This window comes from Myotis lucifugus, unplaced genomic scaffold (assembly GCF_000147115.1).
Source record: "Myotis lucifugus unplaced genomic scaffold, Myoluc2.0 scaffold_138, whole genome shotgun sequence".
In the NCBI taxonomy this organism is placed as follows: domain Eukaryota; kingdom Metazoa; phylum Chordata; class Mammalia; order Chiroptera; family Vespertilionidae; genus Myotis; species Myotis lucifugus.
The window spans coordinates 3,341,910-3,363,640 of record NW_005871186.1 but is presented as its reverse complement, the minus strand read 5'-3'; the positions used below and the strand labels follow the sequence as shown (position 1 = coordinate 3,363,640).

The 21,731-nt window shown below is 40.4% G+C and overlaps 2 protein-coding genes across 2 annotated transcripts; both read left to right on the top strand.

Annotated features, from left to right (window-relative positions):
• The first annotated feature begins 7,164 nt into the window (after positions 1–7,164).
• LOC102440825 (olfactory receptor 56A4-like) lies at positions 7,165–8,127 on the top strand. The gene has a single exon (XM_006094570.1). The coding sequence runs from the start codon at positions 7,186–7,188 to the stop codon at positions 8,125–8,127; it is 942 nt and encodes a 313-aa protein (XP_006094632.1). The 5' UTR covers positions 7,165–7,185.
• An 8,083-nt stretch (positions 8,128–16,210) lies between these two features.
• On the top strand, positions 16,211–17,194 carry LOC102421289 (olfactory receptor 52E5-like). The gene has a single exon (XM_006094655.1). The coding sequence runs from the start codon at positions 16,211–16,213 to the stop codon at positions 17,192–17,194; it is 984 nt and encodes a 327-aa protein (XP_006094717.1).
• Positions 17,195–21,731: the final 4,537 nt, after the last annotated feature.

Genomic DNA, 21,731 nt, shown 5'->3' with positions numbered 1-21,731 from the left:
CAGGAGGTCAAGGTTTGATTCCTGGTCAGGGCACCTGCCTGCGTTGCGGGCTCAGTCCCCCATGTGGGGCATGCAGGAGGCAGCCGATCAATGACTGTCTCTCATCATTGATGTTTCTATCTCTCTCCCTCTTCATTCCTCTCTGAAAATAATAAAAACATATTTTTAAAAATAGTATCTGCTTTCTTAAAATATATTTTAAAAAATAATATGTATCCACTGAGCCAAACCAGCTAGGGCTATGTGAACATTTTAAGATTCTAGCAGGAGATCTACTTACATAGCGACCACCCAAGACAAGCTTTGTATGTAAATTCCCTTGCTCATTAAACCTGCCACCTAAAATCTGCAGTGGTCTGTCTCTTTCTTTATTCTCTCCTTGCCCTCCATATATGGGACCAGTTTCAGATTTCACCCGGAGATGTCCTGAGGTTGCAAACATATACATATACATATACATATACATATACATATACATATACATATACATACACATACATATGTAAATGTGTCTGTGCATATAATGTGTCTGTGCATATATTCTCATTGGCCCTGGGAAAATGATGGCTGCCTGATTCTGAGTCTCACCATACATCCTCCCGAGTGTAAATAAAACCACATTGGTCCACCCCTTTAACATTAATAGAAAACAGACTGGCACAATTTCGAATTGTTTTAAGAAGAGAAAAAGAATTACAGCTGTCACTAACTGTAGGCTCAGAGTGTAGGTAAAGGGCAGTTTACAACGTTAAGTGGAAGAGAGGAGAGGGTGTGGAAGAAATATACATAGCACAAATAAACTCTCCACAAATAAAAAATCTACATGAAATTCTAAAATGTCAAACAAAGGTCAAGGATGTCATTGAAACAACACTGGCTACAAGAAAGTGGATTCAAAATGAGTAGGCCCAGAGGTGACAGCCTCAGAAAGGCATTGCTTCTGGGGAAATAGAAGATAACTGAAGGCAAAAGGTGCCTCTTTAGAGATGTGGTAATAAAAAGAAAAGAGGAACAAAGTGGGGAGGCTCAAGATCCTAAAGAAATAAAAGAAGATCACAGACAGGGCAACCTCTCCCTGCTCTCCCAGCAATGTTATTATTCTTCAAATAAACTGATCTTCATGATGACAGGAAAGGGTGCTCTTGAACTAGGAACTCTATCAGCAAAATTAGAAAAAATAGAAAAAATCAGTTTAAGTCTATAAAATGTTACTATAAGAAATAAATGAAATCACACTATATACAAAAATTAATTTAAGATCTATGTAAACCTAAATGTAAGAGTTAAAACTATAAAACTCTTAGGAGAAAACATGGGGGTAAATCTTCATGACTTTGGATTAGGCAATGGTTTCTAAGTTACAAGAAACTGACATAAATAAAAGAATAACATATTACAAAAGATTGACACAGCTAAGTTGAGAATAGGTCAAATGGAGCAAAAGTTGAAGAGCTTAATCTAAAAGCAGTGCAATTTGAAAGAGAATGGAATGTGAAACAGAAGTGAAAAGATAATTGACTAAAAAGGCCCAATATACTCTTAATTGGAATATAGAAAATAGGGGAAGAGGACTATTCAAACAATGGCTAAATTATATTCAGACTCAAGAAGCTTCATTAATCATAAACAGAATAATGTTGAAAAATCTATGCACATTTGCTAACATTCTAAAACCCCAAAGACAAAATGTTCTAAAAAGACTCAAAGAGGTGATACATAATTTACAAAGGAACAGCAATTTTACTGACAGCATATTCTCAACAGCAACAATAGATGCAAGAAAGCTGTGGAGATATATATACACATACATAATACATGTATATGTATACATTTACTAGTACATATTACTTATATGTTATATATGACATATACAGAGGTCCTCAAATAATATCATTTTATTCAACATTGTTTCATTATAATGATGAGGAAAAAAATTTACTGTGGCCTGGACCACTGCGAGCGTGGATTTCGCGTGCTCTCCCCACGTCTGCCTGGGTTTTCTCCAGGTACTCCAGCTTCCTCCCCCATTTTCACGATGTGCATGCTAGACGAGTTGATGTGGATAAACTGTGCCACCTGAGTGAGTGTGCGTATGTGTGAGTGTGCCCTTGATGGAAGGGTGTCCTGTCAAGGGTGGCTTCCACCCTGTAATCTGATCTGCTGGGATAGGTTCCAGCCACTCCCCACCATGAACTGAAATAGTGGGTTGGAAAAGAATGATCTTACTTATTTCTATTAATTTTTAAAAAAATATATGCATAGCTCACATTTATTTCAGTGTTCAATATAATAAGTGTTTGGGGTCTTTATTTAAAGTTTGGTGATATTTTTGTGACCAGAAATATGCCGTAGAAACTTATCTCTTTGTTTATATCAATTAGCCTATGGCAAAATTAGTTTTATTATATGTCATTTCACTTAAGCCTCAAGTTGTCTCTTTGCCACATCCCTGTGATTTGAGAGTGGAGAGGGATTGTTTATTTATAAGTAACCTTGAGGATCAGGATATTTTGCCCAGTATAAACTGCACGCTCTGGCAACATACTTTCATTGGATGATGATTGACTCATGTAATCATTTTCTTCATTGATCAGCTTTATTTGATGCTGCCAAGGTCCTTGCTGTTGCACTCAGAACCTCCAGGTTCTAAGGTAGAGGTAGAGCAGGAGAGGAGTTAATGCATGGAGGGGATGGGAAAGTGTAGGTAGGAAAGTGTAAGACCTAGAACCTGAGTCCACTTACTCTCCTCTCTCCAGGATTCCTGTGCTCAAAGCCCCAAAGAGCCTACATTTGGACTGAGTATCCCTGTTCTAAGATGCATCTGGAGAACCTCACTGGAGAGGCTATTTTCCAGGTCCTATTGTGCATCAGGTCAGAGTGGTGGCTGTGCTGGTGACAATCCCACTGTTTTCCCAAGGAATCAATGCTAAGTGATGCTCTGTGGAAGGTGAGTATGGTTAACAGCTGCACTTTCTACAACTATACTTAGGAAACAGACGTTAGACAAAAAGGAATTTAGACATGAGACCATATGATAAGCGAGGTCATTCCCACGGATTTGCGTGGGTCCAGACTAATGTTCCCATTGCAGGAGAAGGGCTCAGAGGGAAAGTGCTCCCTGCCCACCTCATTGTCCTTTGAGAAGTATGCTCCTTTGATTGCTGGGGATGTTCCTCTATCATCTCCCTCTACAGAGCTACAGGGCTGAGGATAGGTTATTCCAGTTCTTACCCACATAGAATTTTTTCCCGAGGAACCTCATCACTCAATTTCCCCCCTTCTTCACCCAGAGTTTCTTTTTCTTTATTTAGACTCCCCAAGAGCTTTTGATCTCCCCTCCCTCCCTCAATTCACAATGCTGAATTAAGCTTTTTGTAGTGTACTCCCTTGAGAAATAGACCAGAGATTAGGGTACAGGTTCCTAACAAGAGCACATGTCCTGGGAGTAATGGAGAGGGTAGAGGCATAGTGGAGCCAGGGCCCATAAAAACAGCTTCTAGAGTCCATGGAGGAGCTGGTTTCGGTGCTTTTTCTAACAGACAGAAACAGCAATTGTGCAGGCTTCTGAAGACGGTGAGTCTTAGGTTAAGTCCAGGAAAACTGTGAGAAAGAAGGGGAATTTGGGAGCCTGGTATATATAGAAGGTAGAACTCTTTTAATAGGGTGCAGATGCCCAAACTGCCAAGATACTTACTAGTAGATGTTGGTGCAAGGGTGACCTAAAGCTGTTATTTCATTTAGAGCTGAGGCTGAGTCATTCTGTGATAATAAAGAGTTGTGTGTCCAAAACTTCTGTAGATCGAAGACTGCCACGCACATCATGGCTGGGAGGTCAAGCCTCTGTGTCTGATTGGGCCATCATCTTCTTTCTGACTCAAGGTGATCAGCCAAGGTGATCACTCCTTTTCTAGGCAATCATAGCTGGGCTTGAATCTTCTGCTGTAATTTTAGCTACCTCAGTACTTGTCTGACCTTCCCAGACTGTCGATATTTTACAGTGAGAGACTACGTTTTGCTCATGAGTGCTTAGAACAAGGAACCATTACAACAACTTCTTTGTGAATATCAGCCCGTGAATGCAAACTAATAGCATTGAATATTAGAGATCAAAACAATGCCCAGAGAGCCAACAATTCCCTATTTCTCAGATTAAGAGGCTCAGTTTTACTGAAGAGTATACAGTCAGAAAGGAAAAATGGTTCACCTCTTAAGGAATTTAAAAGAAACTACAAAACAGAGCTGAAAGTATATAACTGCCTGAGAGAATATGTCTGTGCTATAGGTCTGAAAATGCATTTCTTCCCTGTATCAGTTAAAAGATCCTCTTTTAAAGATCCTTTAAATATGTTTTAGAGATCCTCAGTCGCATTTTTGACTCCAGTCTCTCTCTGACCCCTTAATTGTTATTTACACTAAATTCTGTAGTCCTCCCACCCTCAAATACAATCTTTCTTCTTCACTTGCATGGGTTTTGTTAAGATTGTAATCACTTCTCTTTTGAACTGTTCAGAACTCACCAAAAAGAGAGTCCCTACCTTCTGTGTGTTTCCCCTTTGTCCCGTCTATAGCACATCACTCTCTGTTTCAAATATTCTGTGCTTCCTTGCAGTGTACAAGATATCTACTGCTACAGACCTCGCATGGTTGAATGTACTACTGCATACCTTTGATCATTGTCTCCGGACACTCTGCTCTCCTACCTCCTTTTCTCAAAGAACTAGGATCTATCAGCACCTACACCTCATAACTAATCATTACCGAACATCCGCCCAGGCAGGGCTTTCTTCTCTTACCATTGCCCATAAGGATAGTTCTTTCCCTCAGGTAAATGTCTCTTTTTTTCTTTTCTTCACTCATGTTCCCAGCTTGCTATGTCTCTAAGCCAAAGAGGACCTCAGGAACTGATAGCCCCTTTCCTTCCACACAACACCTTAAACTTAAATATTATTTATTTGTTTCATAAATGAGGAAACTAGGTCCACACAACACCTTAAACTTAAATATTATTTATTTGTTTCATAAATGAGGAAACTAGGTACCATGGAGTTTAAATAGATATCAGGGTCATAGAATAAGTTTAAGAGTAAGATTTGAATTTATCTGAGGCCAACTTAAAAATATTTTTATTGATTTCAGAGGAAAAGGGAGAGGGGGAGAAAGATAGAAACATCAGTGATGAGAGAGAATCATTGGTTGGCTGCCTCCTTCACATCCCCCACTGGGGATCGAGCCCACAACCCTGAGCCCACAACCTGAGTATATGCCCTGACGGGGAATTGAACTGCAACCTCCTGGTTCATAGGTTGATAATCACTGAGCCACACTGGCCGGGCTGAAGCCAACTTTCTAACCACAGCACATTGCTTCATTTATCTGTATGTATGTCCCTTTCCTACTGTAATATCATCTTTAGTAGACCAACATTTATACTGCATTATAAGTGCTTTTTAAAAATTTTCTCTATTAAGTTCTCAGAAGATATTTGCTAAATCCATGATGCATATTAGTATGCCTAACATTAAGACCAGGTACAGGGAAGGCACTGACTATTTTCTCACTTGTTCAAATAGATCAAGTCACTCTCTGGTCCTGAACTTGAGATTATCGGAAAGGAAGGTATGTTTTCAGGAAAGCAGGTATGTTTTTTATTATTATTTCTTTGATTCTCAATGAGGGTCATTTTCCTAATCACACATGAAACTACAGGACAGAACTGATATATACTTGTCCTTACCCCAGCTTTAACCTTAGAATCCTTGGTTTCTTAAAGCCCCACAATGGGTAGAAAGTGTGTGTGTGTGTGTGTGTGTGTGTGTGTGTGTGTACTGTTTTGGAGAGTATGGGGTATGGGATGTTAAAAATGAAAGAATGAAAGGCCTTGAGTCTTACCTTCTCTGGCAGCTGAAGTCTGGTACTTTCTCAGACACACTTGATGTCCTGGAGAAGACTGTCAGATGAGATGGGTGAGCAGGATCAGTAATCCCAACTATACTGATTATATGCCTCCTGGGCTTCCTCTCCACCTGCCATAAATCCTGGGCTTTTTCCTGATTCTTTGATGTGACAGCCATTACTATTACCCTTTCTAGCACTTGGTCACCCTTGGTCACCTGCTCTCTGTTTAGCAGTAAGGAAAATAAGACAGTACCCAACTAAATAGACACCTGGAATCAAGCTGATGAGTTTATAGAACACAGATTACACAGACCAGGCTAGGAAAATTGGATCCTGGCCCTAAGGAATCATAGACAGTTTTGCTTACCATATAGAGCAGATGAATCCCTGTGTAGGTTTATATGCCTACACTTACTCACTACTAACTAGCTTCCATTCTGCCTTTGATGAACCTCCTCCTGTATCTTTCAGTACTGACTAAAGGATCCAAAGAAGATACTCTTGATCCTTCAAAACAAGATAAACAACAGCAAGTAATCCAGTAAGAGAATGATAAACTCTATGCCTTTAAACCAAAACCCTCTTTGAGGCTAAGAGAAATCACTGCCTTTGGGTGGGATCAAGGGCTGCTCTACCTCTAACCCATTATATTCTGATGAGTGAAAATACAGAATCCCGATGTTGAGTTCTGTCCAAATGTATGGAGTCAGGTGGCAGAGCTCCCCATATAGCTATCTCTTCTACGCTGAAGGAAGGAATTATTCTGGTTGAGTGTAAATCTTGTGTGGTGGCTGGAAGCATGGAAACTAGAGTCAGATTCCCTGGTTCTTCACAATTTACTGGCTCTCCTGATTTTGTTCAAATGACTTTGTTCCCTTTTATCTATACCCTTTCATTTTCTGTGAAATTAGTATAACAGTATTAATTATTCTTAAGTGTTTTTAAAAAGTATAAAGTAAGATTGTATTATAAACATTCTGCATAATGCCTAGCACATGACAAGTGTTCAGTTAAATGTCAGTGATGATTGATGATGATTTCAAACTCTATAGGAGCAGGGATAATCTAGAAACAAACTAAATGTATAGCAAGGGGATTGGTTAAATAAATATTGGTACATTTGTCAGAAAGAAAAATAAATAAATAAAAACTCCATTGGGACAGGCTAAGAAACTGAGTTCTTAATGGACACGGAGTTCTACTGAATCTAGAATATATACTTTCAACTGTGATATATTCTGTTCTCATTTTCAGGGACTCTGAATTTCTAGCTTGTACAGGAGCCTTTACATGGCATCACCCAGCAATTACTCCACTGCTCCAGTCTTTGAATTTTTCCTCATCTGCTTCCCTAACTACCAGAGTTGGCAGCACTGGCTATCTCTGCCTCTCAGCCTCCTCTTCATCCTGGCCATGGGGGCCAATGGTATTCTTTTGATCACCATCCGGCTGGATGCCTCTCTGCATGAGCCCATGTACTACCTGCTCAGCCTGCTCTCACTACTGGATGTTGTGCTCTGCCTCACCGTCATCCCCAAGGTCCTGGCCATCTTCTGGTTTGAACTTAGGTCCATCAGCTTCTTTGCCTGCTTCCTCCAGATGTTCATCATGAACAGTTTCTTGACCATGGAATCCTGCACATTCATGGTCATGGCCTATGACCGCTATGTGGCCATCTGCCACCCACTACGGTACCCATCCATCATCACTGACCAATTTGTGGCTAGGGCTGCCATATTTGTTGTGGCCCGGAATGCTCTCTTTTCTCTTCCTGTTCCAATCCTTTCTTCCCGACTCAGATATTGTGCAGAGAACATCATCAAGAACTGCATCTGCACTAACCTGTCTGTGTCCAAACTCTCCTGTGATGACATCACCTTCAACCGGCTCTACCAGTTTGTGGCAGGCTGGACCTTACTGGGCTCTGACCTCATCCTTATTGTTCTCTCCTACTCCTTCATCCTGAGAGCTGTGCTAAGGCTCAAGGCTGAGGGTGCTGCGGCCAAGGCCCTGAGCACGTGCGGTTCCCACTTCTTCCTCATCCTGTTCTTCAGCACAGTCCTGCTGGTTCTGGTCATCACTAACCTGGCCAGGAAGAGAATCCCCCCAGATGTCCCCATCCTGCTCAACATCCTGCACCACCTGATCCCCCCAGCTCTGAACCCCATTGTTTATGGTGTGAGAACCAAGGAGATCAAGCAGGGAATCCTGAAGCTACTGAGAAGGCTGTAAGACACAAAAAGGATCAGGTTCGTCTTTGGAATTGTTAATGAAAGTCAGGAATTCTTTTTATGTTGGAAAGGAAATTTCACTTATAATGAGTGGAATGAGTGTTGACTTTTCTTTTCCTTATTACCTCAAACAACAATGGAAACATTCCTCTGTGACTCATTGTTTCCTGTTGCTTCAAAGAAAACCTTCTTTTCCTGGATTTTCTTGTTACTTGGGAAATATCCTAGACCAAATCCTTAACCAAGGTCTTGCCCAGCATTAGCAAAATGGAGTGGGAATGGAGTGTTTGGTAGCTAAGGAAACAAACTTGATACAATAACTTTAAAAAGATCTGCATGTTCTCTGAATTGTAAGGGATACACATGTCTCTCCTATCTCTTGATTCAGCATGGCCTTTGTGTTATGAATTGTTTCTTGGGCTGAAGTGTAGACATTTACCCCAAAACTTAGGCTCTTGAGTTTGAATGTTTTAATCTGAGCATCTCTTGACTCTTTTCTCTGGCACCTATGGCAGGCATGCCATCTTCTGGTTCCTCAGAGACTCCCAGATCCTGCTTAGATTTTCTGTCTGTGAAAACTCTCTGGGCACAGCATTTCCTAATTTTTCTTTCTTTCTACTAGGATGTTCTTTCTTTAGTGTTTTTTGTTTGTTTGTTTGTTTTTTTGTCTGTAAAGGAGATAGACAGCTTTTTAGTTTTGGGGGAGGAGATCAGTGAAGGGGTTGTATTCTTCAAAGTGTTATGTGCTCTTTTTTTCATTATCTTCATCTTTATGACTTTAAAATCTTTACATTATTCCATCTCATCAGCCTATAAGGACCTTAGAACTTTTGATAAAATTTCAGGTAACATCCCAATCCCACTATTACCTGTCCTTTCTAGGCACAAATAAACTATCCTGTTCATCCCCTCTGTTGTCCTGTTTGTTTCAGCCTCCATCCCAAGCTGTGGCTGGTGCTGCTGTCCAGTATTTGAGGCATGAAAGCTCTAAGGTTTGATTTTCATAAGTGTGTTTTGCCCTTTTTTAAATCCCCTTCTTCATGATGGCACACATTAGTCCAATATTTCCAAGAAATATTTTTCAGGAGCAGCCTATCTCCTTTGAAGATGATATTGTGTCAAGTTCTGCATTTTCCCAAAGATTATTTAAAAAATTTTCCCAATTGGATGATCCTACTTTTTTTGTACTGAAGCTTATGTTTGCCAAATGACTTTAATTAAAATGTAGTATTTCTACAGTATTTTTCCTTTTGTGTATCACTTTATTTATTTTTTCTAGTTTTATTGAATACTAGAGGCCTGGTGCACGAAATTTGTGTACTGGAGGGGGGGGGGTTGTCCCTCAGCCCAGCCTGCACCCTCTGCAATTTGGGACCCCTTGAGGGATGTCCACTGCTGATTTAGGCCTGATCCCGCAGGTTGGACTTCCCTCTCACAATATGGGATGGCTGGCTCCTAACCACTCACCTGCCTGCCTGCCTGATTGCACCTAACCACTTCTGCCTGCCAGCCTGATCACCCCCTAACCACTCCCCTACCAGCCTGATTGACACCTAACTGCTCCCCTGCTGGCCCAATCGCCCTCAACTGCCCTCCCCTGCTGGCCATCTTGAGGTTACGCAGTATGAGTCTTTCTCAGTCTAACTTAGTTTACTTGGCATAATACCCTTTAGGTCCATTCATATTTTGCAAATGGCAGGATGCCCTTTTCCCTCATGGCTGGATAATATCCTATTGCATACATATACCACATCATCTTTATCCATTTATCTGTTGATGGAAATTAGGTCGTTCTATATCCTGGCTATTGTGAATAATGCTGCATGGGAGTACAGTATCTCAGCAATATCCTGATTTCATTTCCTTTGGGGATATATATATATATATCTCCAGAAGTAAAATTCCTGGGTCATATTGTAGTTTAATTTTTAATTTTTAAGGGATATCTGTATTGTTTTCCATAGTGGCTGAAACAATATACATTCCTTCCAAGAGTATAAAAGGGTTCCCTTTTCGCCACATCTTTGCTAACACTTAACTCTTGTCTTCTTTAAAAAAGGTTGCCTGGGCGATGGAGGAAGCCAAGCTTCCCACCTGCCCTGAGCCAGCTGTGGCCTCCGCTCATGGCAACAAAGTTTCAATTATAAATGACAAATAAATCCCAGATACCTGCTTCCAGCCAGCCTCCACTGGGAGTTTGGGTGGCTGGGGGCCTTAGCCAGCCTGCAAACAGCCATCAGCCCCTCACCCAGAATGGCCACACCCTCATGGGGTAAGGGTCCCCACTGGGGGGCTTAGCCAGCCTGAAAACAGCCCTCAGCCCCTCACCCAGGCTGGCCACATCCTCATGGGGTGAGGGTCCCCGCTGGGGGGCTTGGGGCCAGTCTGAAAATGGCCCTCAGCTCCTACCCAGGCTGGCCAGGCACCCAAGTGGGACCCCCACCCTGATCCAGGACACCTTCAGGGCAAACCAGCTGGCCCCCACCCATGCACCAGGCCTCTATCCTATATAATAAAAGGGTAATATGCAAATTGACCCTAACAGCAGAATGACTGGGAATGACTGGTCACTATGACACACACTGACCACCAGGGGGCAGATGCTCAATGCAGGAGCTGTCCTCTAGTGGTCAGTGCGCTCCCACAGGGGATCTCTGCTCAGCCACAAGTCAGGCTGATGGCTGCCAGCACAGTGGTGGTGGTGGGAATCTCTCCTGCCTCCTCAGCAGCGCTAAGGATGTCCGACTGCAGCTTAGGTCTGCTCCCCGCTGGCAAGTGGACATCCTCCGAGGGCTGCCGGGCTGCCGGGCTGCCAGAGGGATGTCTGACTGCCAGCTTAGGCCCAATCCCCCAGGGAGCGGGCCTAAATCAGCAGGTGGTCATCCCCCAAGGGGTCTCAGACTGCGAGAGGGCACAGGCCGGGCTGAGGGACCCCTCCAAGTGCACAAATTTTTTTGCACCGGGCCTCTAGTATATATATACCCAGAAGTAAAATTCCTGGGTCATATGGTAGTTTAATTTTTAATTTTTAAGGGATATCTGTATTGTTTTTCATAGTGGCTGAAACAATATATATTCCTACCAAGAGTACAAAAGGGTTCCCTTTTCGCCACATCTTTGCTAACACTTAACTCTTGTCTTCTTTAAAAAAAATCTTTATTGTTGAGAGTATTACAGATGTCTCTCCTTACCTCCTCCCCGCACTTGCCCTCCACTATCCAGCTCCTGCCCTACCCCAGGTCTTCACCACCCTATTGTCTGTGTTCATGGACAATGCATATACCCATATTAATTGTTTGGTTAATCTCTTCCTGCCCCCTCTCCCCTTCCCTCTGAGATTCCTCAGCTGTTCCATGTTTCCACGTGTCTCTTTTGTCTTCTTGATAATAATAATTTTAAAAGGTATGAAGTGATAGCTTATTTTTTTAAAATTAACACCATGGACTACTATGCAACAGTAAAAAAGATGAATCGCTTACCCTTTGAGACTGCTTGGAGGGACCTGGAGAGTATTATATTAAGCAAAATAAGCCAGAGAAAGACAAGTATCACATGATCTCATATGTGGAATCTAATGAACAAAATAAACTGATGAACAAAATAGATCCAGAGACATAGAAACATGGAACAGACTATGGAATCTCAGAGAGAAGGAGAGGTGGTTGGTAGGAAGAGATCAACCAAAGAACTTTTATTCATATATGTACAACCCATGGATCCAGATAATAATGTGGTGGAGGCCTGGGGCACGGGTGGGGGCCAGCTAAAGGGGGTCAATGAGGAAAAAAGTGAACATATGTAATACTTTCAAAAATAAAGATTTTAAAAAAATTAAGTACAGTTGGTATACAATATTATATTAGTTTTAGGTAGACAATATAGTAATTCAACATTTTTATACCTTGCACTGTGATCACATCACCAATTCTGGTAATCATCTGTCACCATGTAAACATATCACAATATTATTGACTACGATTTGCTTTTCTTGAAATGATTAATGATGTTGTACATCTTTACATATATCTGCTGGCCATTTGTACATTATCTTTACAAACATATTTATTCAAATCCTCTGCCCATTCTTAAATTGGATTTTTTTGCTATTGCATTGTAGAATATCTTTATATATTTGGGATGTTAATCTCTTATCAGATATAAGATTGACAAATATTTTCTCACATTCCATAATTTGCCTTTTCATTTTATTAATGGTTTTCTTTGCCATGCAGAAGCTTTTTAGTTTTATGTACTCCCAATTGTTTATTATTGTTTTTGTTGTCTCTGCTTTTGGTGTCAAATTAAAAGAAAATATTGTCAAAATCATTAATGGCTCAATCCTTATGTTTTCTTCCAGGAGGTTTACGGTTTCAGGCCTTTTGTTCAAGATATTAATCCATTTTATTTTGACTTTTGTGTGTGGTGTAAGACAGGGGTCCAGTTTAATTCTTTTGCATGTTATTGTCCAGTTTTCTCAATTATATGCATCGTATCTATAGCATATATCTGAGATAGATAGATGATAGATAAATAGCTAGAGTGAGCCTCAGATGAAATTAGTCTTTCCCAAAAACTTGATTGCAATCTTGGGAGACCCTGAAGCAGAAAACCAAACTAAGCCATGCCTGGACTTCTGACCTACAGAGTTAGGTTTCCAATTAAAAAAACTAAAAAAACACTCACTTCATCTGACACAGTTGCAGTGTAGGGATGAGAATTCTGGTAAAGAATAGCATATGACACTTTCTTCAGTCATGCACCAGCCTTTCCCACTCACACTAACACCTTCTATGGGGTTTTCCTATCAGCCTATGCAAACTAATGTTGTGTACAATGAACCTTCTTGCCTTTCTATTCATGCTACCTCTAGTCAAAAATTTGCTCCAGTTTTGTTTCAGCAAAATGCAGCCCTTCCTAGTTTAATAAATCTTGGCTGCCAACCACCATCATCCATACCTTTTCATTCTTCAAATTCAGGCTCAACAGGACATGTCTTAACCCATACACCTCATTCTGTGCAGACCTTGCCTCATCTGCAGTCAATGGGAAATCATTGTTCAAGCACAGGACAAAGATCTCTTTCTTCTCCAGTGGCTGACCAGGGCATAGGTCCAGCCTTCCCCTCAGTTACAATCTATTACTTGTGGTGCTTCACAATTAGGGTCTGCTACAACAGCTTCCCCAGCAGCTTCTCATCCTCTGGCCATTAGGTCTCTCTCTCTCTCTCTCTCTCTCTCTCTCTCTCTCTCTCTCTCATCTAATGATCTGGAACTCAGTATTCACCTACTCTAACACTAGGACTTATACCATCAGAGCTCTGGTTCTCAAGCCTTCAGAACTCAACTGGAATCTCAGCATTGCCTTTCTGACTACCATTAATACGAGCATTAGGCTAGGACTTATCAAAGACATTTAAGCCATGACATTGTAGGAAACTGCCTAACTAGCAATCTCTGCCTCATTATTATTATCATAGTTTATAGCACAAATATTGAGGTTAAATCTGTATAAATAACCTATGAATAAAGAAGGATACTCAGAAGCATTTATTGAAAATAATACTGGTTTAAGAATTCAATGGATTTGGATTTCAGTTTCTTCTCTGGCATTGCTCGGCTATGCCCTAATATTGTCACTCATCTTTCTGAGTCTCATTTCCTATCAAATAAAAACAGTAGGTGTTTCTACTCTTGATATCCCTGAGTCCCTTACAGGGATTTGTAAAAATTATGGAATGATTAAAAAAGTGAAAAATTATCTCATTCCATTCTAATTGTTTGTTGCTTCCGTAAAGTGACTTCTTCTAGCACCATCTCGGCCAGTACAAAGCCCACAGGCAATGCAAAAGTATGATTGAGCTACTTACCTGAACAAACATTGGAGAAATAATCAGCTTTAGTTTGGCAACTAGGAATTCTTTTTTTTCCCCCATCCTTCAGGCCCTTGGGAGCCCCAAGGGCAAATGCATCTGGGAAATATCACTATAAATTCTTACTACTATACGTTATGACTTCACAAAGCCCAGAGGTTGTAGTATCCAAGCAGATGACCCTTCTGGAATATGGATGAGCTGCTAAAAGAGTTGGTAAGTTGGCTTCCTATTAAATAATGGAGTCCTAGTAGAAATAAAGGCTAAGAAATCCGGGCAGAGGAAGAGATAATAAAGAGTAAGATGACTTAGACCCATTTGTTATAAAGTCATGGAAAGAAAGGTTTGGGAAAAAGAAAATAATTCTTAATTAATCTTGATAATAGAGGGGAAAAGGTGGCATGGAGCATCCCTAATTTTTATGAAGACCATCTATGATTCCGTTACACCTCATATTCAATGACCAGTAATCTCTTTCTCTCTCTCACATACACTTCAAATAGAGTTGAATTATCAAACTTATTTCTGTATGTTTTTTATTATTAGCAGTGGATCCTAAAATATTGATTAGAACAATAAATAAGAATATCCATCACTACTTTTTGTTTTAGAGCTTTTCCTCTTCAATCTTCCATCCATATATACAATGCAGATGATGTGTATCAAAGACATCATACACTGATGACTTCCAGATATTTATTAGCAGCCATGACCTTTCCAGAGTCAGGCATATATATTTTTTATTTTCATAAAACATTATCTGGAGTAATTATTTTTGCAATTATATATGTAATTTTCTATTTGATATGTCCACTGGATATTTTTTCGTAAATATCTAGGAGTGGCATTGTTGAAAATAGTGAAGATGTATTTTTCACTTCATAAGAAATATGCCGAACAGTTTCCCAAAGTAGTTTTACGTTTCACTTACCAAACATCAGTGTATGAGAGTTTCAGTTATTCCACATCTTCTTTAATCTATTATAATGTCATTCATTTTTTTCTTTAGCTGTTCAAGGAGAATAAAATGAAATCATTTTGTGATACTAATTTTCATTTCCCTGCTGACTAATGTTGCTGAGTATCTTTTCATTTGTTATTAACCACTTGTATATCTTCTATAAAAGTGTCTGTTCATCTTTTTTTCTTTTTAATTCATTCTTTTGTATTCTTAGTGCTGATTTTTAAAGCTATTCAACTTTATTTTCATAAAACATTATCTGGAGTAATTATTTTTGCAAGCTTATTGTCTTTCTTGCTAATTTAGAATGTAAGAGCTATGAAAAAAAGACTGTTTCTTTATCATGGCCACATATCTTAAGTATTTTCACATCCAACACTAGCTATAAAGTAAATAATAAATATTAAATAAACACTTGAAACATTTATGTCTCAGAAAGACTTAGAGGACCCATGACACCCAAATGTTACCATAGAATAACATTGTATTCCCCTAAGAACTAAATTTTAGCTGTTTAATTAAATGGATTTCTTGTGATCATAACTTAAGGATATGCTGCAAACTTATTTTAATATTTAATGGTAATTTATTATTTAATATTTTAATTACAAAATCTTATTTCTTAGAGTCTGAATATTTGCATTTATATATTTAAAGCCTACTTGTATGCATGCATATATGCATATAAGCATAACCAATGGACACAAGACACTGGAGGGTAGGGGAGGCTCTCTCATATCTCAGTGAATAGCACTAATAGTCACTTAATAACCAAAGACAGAATACTGGAAATTAAACATGACTTATTACTCTCTTCCATTCCCCAAATCATATCAGAAAGTGTTTCCTGCCAATTTATTTTATATACCATTGCCTTGCCATCTCCAGTACTATTTATTTAGATTAGGCAAGCAATATATCTCTCAGTTTACTGCAAACCTTACTTGCCCCTTCAATCCATTCTCTATTGTAACATTACAGAAGTCCCTCTAAAATGTAACTGAAATTACATCATTGCTGGGACTGTAGTAGAATATCAGATTTGGAATGTACTTTGGACAGGAAAACAAGATGTCATGAATCTGGTCAATTCTGTATTGGGAGCTTTTTAAACCTTTTATTATTTTTCACTCCAGGGTCTTCTGCTGTATTAAGTCAGAGAATTGATGCCATGTATTTCCGTGACCTGAAAAAATGACATGAATGGGATTGGAGTCTTGAGTTGAGTGAAAAAACTGACCAGCAGCCATAAAGATGGCCCATCAGAATACCACCCAATTCCATCCTTTCTCCTTTGTCCTTTTGGGGATTCCAGGCCTGGAAAATCTTCATATCTGGATTGGTTTTCCCTTTTGTGCTGTCTATCTGATTGCCCTCCTGGGGAACATTACAATCCTGTTCATAATTCAGGCTGAGCCTACTCTCCATCAGCCCATGTTTTATTTCTTGGCAATGTTGGCCTGCACTGACCTAAGCCTGTCCACTGCCACTATCCCCAAGATGCTGGGCATCTTCTGGTTCAATTTAAGGGAAATTCTTTTTGGTGCCTGTCTTGCACAGATGTTTATGATTCATCTGTGCACTGGTCTGGAGTCTGGGGTACTGACAGTAATGGCCATAGACCGCTATGTTGCTATATGCAATCCTCTTAGATATACCATGATACTCACAGACAAGGTAGTGGCCATCCTAGGTATAGCCATGGTAGTGAGATCTTTAATCTTTGTTATCCCTTTTGTGTTTCTCATCTTGCTGTTGTCATTCTGTGGTGCCAGGATCATTCCCCACACTTACTGTGAGCACATGGGCATTGCCCGTCTTGCCTGTGCCAGTATCAGGGCCAACAATTTGTTTGGGATGGTTGCCTTTTCTGTGGGATTCATTGACCTTATAGTAATTGGTTTCTCCTACGTGAAGATACTCTGCACAGTGTTTCGTTTACCATCATGGAATGCCCGATTCAAGGCTCTCAGCACCTGTGGCTCCCATGTCTGTGTCATGCTCATCTTCTACATCCCAGCATTTTTCTCATTTCTGACCCACCGCTTTGGTCATAGCATCCCTGGCTATGTTCATATATTTCTGGCCAATTTATATATGGTTGTTCCACCTGCACTCAACCCTGTTATCTATGGGGTCAGGACAAAACAGATCCGGGAGCAAGTTCTAAGAATTCTTAACCCTAAAAATGTTTGTTCCTCAGCTGCCCCAATCATGATGTTATGTATGATATTGTGATAGATTTACACTATTAAAAGAGAAACATGCAAACTGGTGTCACTCTGCTACGCCCACCAGCCAATCAGAGCGACTATGCAAATTAACCCAACAAAGATGGCGATTAATTTGCATACGCAGGCATGGAGCGAAGACTGAAGGCTCTGGCTGGAGTGAAGAAGCCTTGCTGCGGCAGGAGGGGAAAAGCCAAGCCTTGCTGCGTCTGGACCAAAGGCCTGGGTCCCAGGTGCCGGAGGAAAACCAGTGCCAGCAGCCAGGGGAAGGAAGGCTTATTGCGCGAATCTTTGTGCAACGGACTTCAAATATATATATATATATATGAATCATATATGTATGTATTTGTGTTTGGATTCAGTTAGAAGGAGAAACCAAGGCCGAGTACAATGTTTGTATTCTAAACACTCAAGCACTATTGCATTATACCCATGTTTCACCCTACTGACTTTCTGAACCAACTTGATAAAGCTTTACTAGAGACATTAATTATTATCTCCCTGCCCTCGTCACATGTCCGTCACATGTTCCATTATACAGCTGTGCTGTGTGTGTGTGATTCAACCTTACTTTCCACAACTGACTCAACTTGCCAAAGTTTGCCATAGGTTGGCTTTATTTAGCAGAATTACCTGGATTTTTGCATTTCTAAAAGGCCATTTGAAATCTAAGAGAAATAATGAGTTCACCAAGGAAGCTAAAACGTTTAATAGAAACTTTAGTGCCAGAATATTTGTCATGTATGAGCTATATTATGTGTTATTTATGTACAAAAAATTTTTCATTGAGAGGACTTAAGGGCTTTGTGCAATTTTCTAAAAGAAAACAACTTCAAAGGTAACCTCATTCCCTTAGCAAGTATGTGTTATCTTAATATTATTCTTTTAAGTCTGGCCTCTAGTGTTCCTGGAATACGCCCTAGGGATCCACATACCTCAATGACCATTCAGGTAAATTTTGAATCAAGAGAGACTCCAATAATATCTCAGATATCTCTCCAGCATATATGCAGGGATTTTATGTAATGTAACCTGCTTTTGGCACCATTATGAAAATGAAGGTCTCTGCACCAATCAGAAAGGATATATGTTCATAGAAGCACAATTTACAATAGCTAAGATTTAAAAACAGCCTAAGTACCCATCAGCAGATTAGTGGATTAAAAAACTGGTACATCTACACAATGGAATACTATGCTGCTGTAAAAAAGAAGGAATTCTTACCATTCGCAACAGCATGGATGGAACTGGAGAGCATAATGCTAAGCGAAATAAGCCAGTCAGAGAAAGATAAATATCACACGATCTCACTCATTTATAGAATATAATGAACAACATAAACTGATGAACAAATATAGAACCAGAGACATAGAAGCATCCAGCAGACTGCCCAACCTATGAGGGAAGGTGGGGGATGGGGAGGTAAGAGATCAACCAAAGGACTTGTATGCATGCACATGAGCATAACCAATGGACACAGTAGGGGGGTGAGGGTATGTACTGGGGGGTTGGAGAAGCTGGGGAGAAGTCAATGGGGGAAAAAGGAGACTCATATAATACTTTAAACAATAAAGAATTTAAAAAACAAACAAACAAAATGATGGCCACTGAATCAAATCAGGAGAGAACTGTGGTAGTAGACAGATCCAAGTGATGTTAAAAATGGAAAGATATTGCAGTAACTTTTGTCCATCATTGTTTGGTAACTGTTGCTCAAGGCTTTCTCATCCCCTGACACTTCAGCCCTGACCCAACCACAAGTCTAGCATGCTTCCACAGCCAGAGGATGCTCCCAGACACACTCCCAGGTGTTGGCAAGAGAAATATGTTGGTGTGTAATCAAAGTGCAGAAGGGACAGGGACAGGGCACTGACTATGTCTGCTACAGCCTACCCTGCACTGGTAAGATCTTATTCTCTATGTTTGTTAGTTCTGTCCTGTTACTAGTTCTTCAAGATGTGGGTTATCACAATTTCTAAGGATAGAAAGATACATTTCTGCCACTGCAGTTTGTCTAGAGGCTATAATAACTTTCTTTCCCTCTTTCCTTTCTTGCCCATTCTAGATTCTGCTCACAGGCAATCAGAGCTTTTAGAAGTCACTGCTACTTCTGGCTGCCTCTTCTTCCATGACTCATGCTCTGAGGGGGGCATTAGTGTGAACTATTAAGATCTGTATGTGCCAATTGGGGGGAATTCATGTGCTTTCTCCCCAGACTTCTTTGTCTCTGATGTTCAAGTCTTGCTAATTCATCTGGTTAATGGCCAGATGCACTGTTCAGAGCCCTGTCTCCATCTTTGTGGTTTCCCCATGATTAGGACTATAATGTGGAAAGTGCTCTTGGCCTGCACATAGTGAGATGATTCATTCATTACCAGGACCGAGCTTTTTTTTTCTCCTTTTATCTGATCATAGGGAGTCTCCCTGAGACCATGTGTGAGGAGAGGGAAAGGCATTCATGCAAATGAGGTAGACAAAATGAGGTCTGGGACAACTTCCTTAAATACTATTCTCTTGATAGAATGGGTTGCTGCTATGCCTATATAACTTAATTGCTTCTTGTTTCAGACAGTTGTAGCTGTTTCAAATAGTGGCTAATTCTCTGTTGCATTCTTTGCTGCAGACTCTATGGGTTTATTCTGGGACTCATATTAGGACTTATCAGAGACTCCCCCCTGTTTCTTTATCTACCACTAATGCCAGGAGCACCGCCTGTATCTCCCATATCCTGTAGTCTGAGAAGCAGGCTGCTTGAACCTCAGTCTAAACCTGCTATAGAGTTCTTCCTTGCTCTTGGTCACAATCAAAACTCTCAGCCTTCGATGTCACCAGATAAATCATATGTTAGACCAGAATTTTCAAGGGTTGTTCATGCTGTCTCCAAAATCCAGAGATGCTTCTTTCGTAGTGATAGGAGGTGCACGTTATGATAATTTGTTCTTTACAATGGGGGTGATGTCTGAGCATGCTCCCCACCATTGGAAATGTAAAAACACCCTTAATATGGCAAGCTCCTGAATCTCTGTGGTACTTATCATGTGCATGTGTCTTATCAGAGAATCCAGGGTCTTTGACATTTTCTGCTTAAGCACTCTAATTCATATGATGACATCGATGTACTGGATCAGTATGATAGGAAGCATCTAAATGATCTAGGTTGTTTCAGTCTGTATTGTGACAGAGCAAAAAGGTCAATGTAACCTACACAAAGTCCTTGTATGCACACTGCTGCCTACCCTAGTTGGCTGACAACTGTTTTCTTGATAGAGATTAACTGAAAAGAAAACATCAGTGAGAATAATATTCACATAGTAAATGTTAGACACCTTGACTGATTTAGTAAAGATGCCTAATCTGGCACAGCAGTTGTTGGGCTACAATATTATTGATTAAGTAAATGAATGTATAACCAAACATAATAAAACAGATCCCAGTGTATTGTTTGAAAATTGGGACAGACATTAAAACTCTTAGGATTGCTACCTAGCAAAAGGCATATATTATGTAGTAACTAGAGGCCTGGTGCATGAAATTCGTGCATGGGGTAGGGATGCGGGTGGGGGTGGGGGATGTCCCTCAGCCCAGCCTGCACCTTGTAGCAATCTGGAACCTCTCAGGTAGGGTCCTTAGGCCTGGCCAATGATCAGGGCCTATCAGGGCTTTCTTTCCCCCCAGCTGCTGGCAGCTGGCCCTGCCCCTGCTGCTGTCACTACTTGCCATCTGTGTGGTGCTACCTCCCCCTCCCCTGCCACCAGTCACCCCCCTCTGTAGGCAACAGGTGTGGGGTGCAACTGCTTGGCTGGCCTTGGCATCCCTCTGCAAGGCGATCGTGAGGCGATGGTGGGGCTCCCTGACCAATTGCATCGCACCTGCCTTGGCTGGCTTGGCACCAGTGTGTGTCATAGCGTGGTCATCCAGAAGGTGGTCTGGACGGTTGTTCTGCTGTTTAGTCTTTCAGTCAATTTGCATATTATGCTTTTATTATTATAGATTAGTTAGACATAAACAACCAAAAACATCTTGGATTTTTATACTAACAATGTCATAAGAATAGGGCTTCTTGAAAACATTTCATTCAAGTAGAACTATTGGTCAGACATTAAAAAGTTAGGGAGTGATCTGACTGTTTTATAGTTACTACAAACTATAGGAGTGCACATAATTGGATTTATGTATTTTTTATTAATACATTTTTGGGAAATCAGAACTTAGTACCCACTGACATTTTGCCTAAACCCTCTTGCCCTAAGGCTTTGCTTTTGTATAATTAATAAATAAATAACAATTAATACTTGTATTTCCTAAGTATTAACATTCTACTCATTCAACTGGTACAGGGTGATGATCTGAGATTCTACCTATGCCTTCATGGGAAACATTAATTGCTTAGGGATCACAGAATGTGAAGAACTGAGAGGAGAGCTTTCTACCTCAGGAATAAGAAGATGCTGGGCTCTTGAGTCTCTGGCCCCTTCAGGGTCAGCGAGGCAGTCTTTCCCTGGGGAAGCTCAAGCATAATTCTACCTTCTGAAAGCCAGAGTGTA